Raw genomic sequence first — 3,668 nt, 5'->3', positions numbered from 1 at the left:
CATCCTTGAAGAGGAGTGCATGTTCCCAAAGGCCACAGACCTCAGCTTTAAAGCCAAGTTGTATGATAATCACATTGGCAAGTCACCTAATTTCCAAAAGCCGCGGGTAGACAGGAAGCGCAAGTACGAGACGCATTTTGAACTGGTGCACTATGCTGGAGTGGTAAGTGTGTTCCCACGAAAGGCTGGCAATGATACAGTCTTATACAAGTAATTCCTAAATTAGAGAATTCACCATAATCACTGCTGATTTTCACAGGTACCATATAACATCTTTGGCTGGCTGGACAAAAACAAGGACCCTCTGAATGAGACAGTGGTGGCGGTCTTCCAAAAGTCTGCCAACAAGCTGCTAGCTTCTCTGTATGAGAATTACGTCAACTCAGACACAGGTACAGCAGACACTTGAACTAGAGCATATAGCCCACCTCAGTGTGATCAGATTAATCACTCTGCTAATTCTCTCACAGTATCTGAACCAAAGCCTGGCATCAAGGAAAAGAGAAAGAAGGCAGCCTCTTTCCAGACTGTCTCCCAGCTTCACAAGGTGAGACTGACACCAGAGATACAGTGCATGAGAGTGCAGATAGAGCTGATTCAGCATGGTGGATGGTGTGAGGAACTGTGGGCTTCACTGGATAGCTGGGACAGAGGCAGTTAAGACTTGCAGTGATGTTTAGGGCAATGATCACATGAACATCACTTTAAGTCTGTGCTGGCTCCTGTCTCACTTACATCAAGGACAACATGTGGGACACAGAGTTGAATGGGACAAAATGCATTACATGAATCTTTTGCAGTGAGTGATGTTGTAAAAGCGTATACAAGAATAACCAAGGCACTTTTATTTACTCATTCTTTGGTTCTCCTGCAGGAAAATCTGAACAAGCTGATGACCAACCTCCGCAGCACCCAGCCTCACTTTGTTCGCTGCATCATCCCTAATGAGACCAAGACTCCAGGTAACCCACAACCATCATCCCATCGCACTTACTATGAATAAAGCAACAAGGTCTAGATTTGTATTAGAAATCTTTTCTGTGCAGGGATCATAGATCCATTCCTGGTGATGCACCAGCTGCGCTGCAACGGTGTGCTGGAAGGGATCAGGATCTGCAGAAAGGGCTTCCCCAACCGCATCCTCTATGCTGAGTTTAAACAGCGGTAAGAAAAACCAGACACACAAAAGGCACAAGTCACATTTTTGGATACCATGACAGTCAGTCTCACTGAAAATCGGTCTTGAAACTCTTTCGTTCCATCATTCAGTTATCGCATCCTGAACCCTCAAGCCATCCCAGATGACAAGTTTGTGGATAGCAGGAAGGCTGCAGAGAAGCTGCTGGGCTCCTTGGATATCGACCACAACCAGTACAAATTTGGACACACAAAGGTTAAAGGCTGCAGCTACAGAGCCAGTGGTGGAACATGACATAAGTGCATTTACTCACGTCATTTACACAAGAATTGCACTTAATTACAAATCTGAGGAACTTGTTCTTTACTTGCGAAACTATTTCATGCCATATTGTACTTCTGCTGCACATCACAAGTTATTTTGCAGATTAACACAAAATATAAAATGATGCATTGGTACATATTAAACTACAGTAAAGTCATTAAAATGGTATTCACACATGAATGCATCGGTATTAATAGTCAAATAATATATTTAACATGATGTAAAATTCAGACTAGATAATTAATACTATTGATTTTACTGGATGATCAATGCTTAAGCACATTTAGCTGATCGTACTTCTGTACATAAGGTTTTGAATGCAAGACTTCCCTGGAGTTGAGGGGTGTTTTTTTTTTTTTTTTTTAAACCACTGCAGGCTAGCATGCCCTAAAATTTTAAATGATGTAGAAACAGGAAGCACAGCGTAATGGTATACGTTCAAATGAGTATGTGACCATAGATATTAAGAAAAACATTTTTATGTGATTCATTCGGGTCCTATGATTTCATTGATTTATTTTTGGTTATGGTGTTTTTTTTGTTTTTTTTTTTTAAACTGTTTTCTTTGTTTCCTTTTCTCATGTTCTTTAGGTGTTCTTCAAAGCTGGCCTCCTGGGTCACCTCGAGGAGCTGAGGGATGAGCGTTTGGCCAAAGTCCTGACAATGTTGCAGGCAGTCGCTCGTGGTAAAATCATGAGGATGGAGCTGAGGAGAATGATGGAAAGGAGGTAAACGACGAATGACTTTATTGGTTGTTGTTGTTTTCACACAAAATCACTGTTTTCATCAGTTCGAAGAAAATATGTTCATAGGGACATGAAAATCTTTGAGCCACACAGGAAGTTGGAAAACAAATACAAAAAAGCAATTTCCGGCACCAGTTGCTTCTCTGAACAGGTTCAATAGCAACATGACCAGTTAGTGATACACTATACCTTAGTGTTCACTCCCTCACCCTAGTATGTGTGGCCTTCAAGGGTACTGTTATCGCCGTGTGTTAGACATGTGCTTGCCCTTGTAAGGTTCCCAGGCATGTGTGTGGCCCTTCTGTTAATAAGGGCCCCTTCACTCACACACACACACACACACAGCTTTTGCAGGTCTGTAGCCATTCTCTCCCACCGTGCTCTTTAAATTAAACAATGCTGATGGTGTCCTCAGAGCCAGGTGGTGACATGTGTCAGGTGGCAGCTGCTCCTAAAAATACAACACCCGACCCCCTCCCTGGATACCCATTGGCCCCTGCCCCCTTTTGTCTGTGACGCCTGCACTTCTAAGTGAATGCGTTGATAGGTTATGCAGAGGGTGACAGAGGATTAAAGCTAGCCATTGGACAGAGGACTTTGGTTTCCAAATAAACACAGACACTCACCTTTGAGAGGCACCCTTCATGGAGTCATGTCAAAAGTGCAGTCACCTCCCTCCCCGGTGTGTGCACCCTCTCTACTTCACCCTCCAAACACTGACAGGAAGTCCTTGACCAATCTGCTCTGGATCCATATTTAGGGCTGTGAGACGCCATCCTGCTGAGACTAAACCAATCTAGTAACCCTGTTTGGTCACAGTCGAGCATCACAAGCAATATTAGGTGTATGATTTCATGTTGTATCCCTCAGTACATGATTAGACAGAATGGAGTACTTGCAGGGTTAGTGCCAAAAAATCAAGCACCAAGGAGATGTAACTGAATAAATAAACAGGGAAGCCCAGGAAAAACATTTTGACCTCCTCAGCTACTTGCTTACAACTTCACTTCCACTGGTTGCATAGCACCATGTGACCCAGACCAGTGGTTCCAATCTTTTCTTTCAGACTTACACAACTACCCTTCATTTTCTGAATGTGTTCACGTGAACTGATTTTAAACCAAATGTTATTTTAACTCCATTGCTGCATATTGTTACAATATTAAATACAATTGAACTATCAAAGTTTAGGCTGCTTTAGTCAAGTTTGCATTTGTGCTGTTAGTTGAAGGATATGGATATTTCAAACATTTACTCTTTATCTTTACTTTTAGCTATTTTGACCATTTATTAATTATTTAGTGGTATGTTTAAGGTACTTTAACTACTTATTTATTACTTTTAGGTGCCTGTTTGAACCAGTTTTTACACCCTTTCAAAATACAACCTACTGTATGGTGTTCAGATAAAGTTCACTATGTGCCTATTTATATTACTTTTTTTTTTTTTTTTTTTTTTTA

At 41.5% G+C, this 3,668-nt stretch overlaps 1 protein-coding gene and 1 long non-coding RNA gene across 2 annotated transcripts in view; one reads left to right on the top strand and one right to left on the bottom strand.

Moving 5' to 3' along the window:
• LOC109955995 (myosin-7) overlaps window positions 1-3,668 on the top strand; it is a 15,171-nt gene that overhangs the window by 4,924 nt on the left and 6,579 nt on the right. The window contains 7 exon segments of the mRNA XM_074527627.1: window positions 1-163; window positions 260-392; window positions 471-547; window positions 875-962; window positions 1,047-1,164; window positions 1,270-1,393; window positions 2,054-2,190. The exon segment at window positions 1-163 is cut by the window's left edge and continues 17 nt beyond it. Coding sequence (XP_074383728.1) covers window positions 1-163; window positions 260-392; window positions 471-547; window positions 875-962; window positions 1,047-1,164; window positions 1,270-1,393; window positions 2,054-2,190 — 840 coding nt within the window.
• The window catches only part of LOC109955997 (uncharacterized), a 2,163-nt gene continuing 588 nt past the window's right edge, over window positions 2,094-3,668 (bottom strand). Inside the window, exons 2-3 of the long non-coding RNA XR_002274361.1 lie at window positions 2,835-2,985; window positions 2,094-2,167 (exon numbers count right to left, since the gene is read on the bottom strand). This is a non-coding gene — a long non-coding RNA (uncharacterized LOC109955997). The remainder of the gene's footprint in view (window positions 2,168-2,834; window positions 2,986-3,668) is intronic.

Source organism: Monopterus albus, unplaced genomic scaffold (assembly GCF_001952655.1).
Source record: "Monopterus albus unplaced genomic scaffold, M_albus_1.0 scaffold18.1, whole genome shotgun sequence".
Classification (NCBI taxonomy): Eukaryota; Metazoa; Chordata; class Actinopteri; order Synbranchiformes; family Synbranchidae; genus Monopterus; species Monopterus albus.
This window is presented reverse-complemented; position numbering and strand designations above follow the sequence as displayed.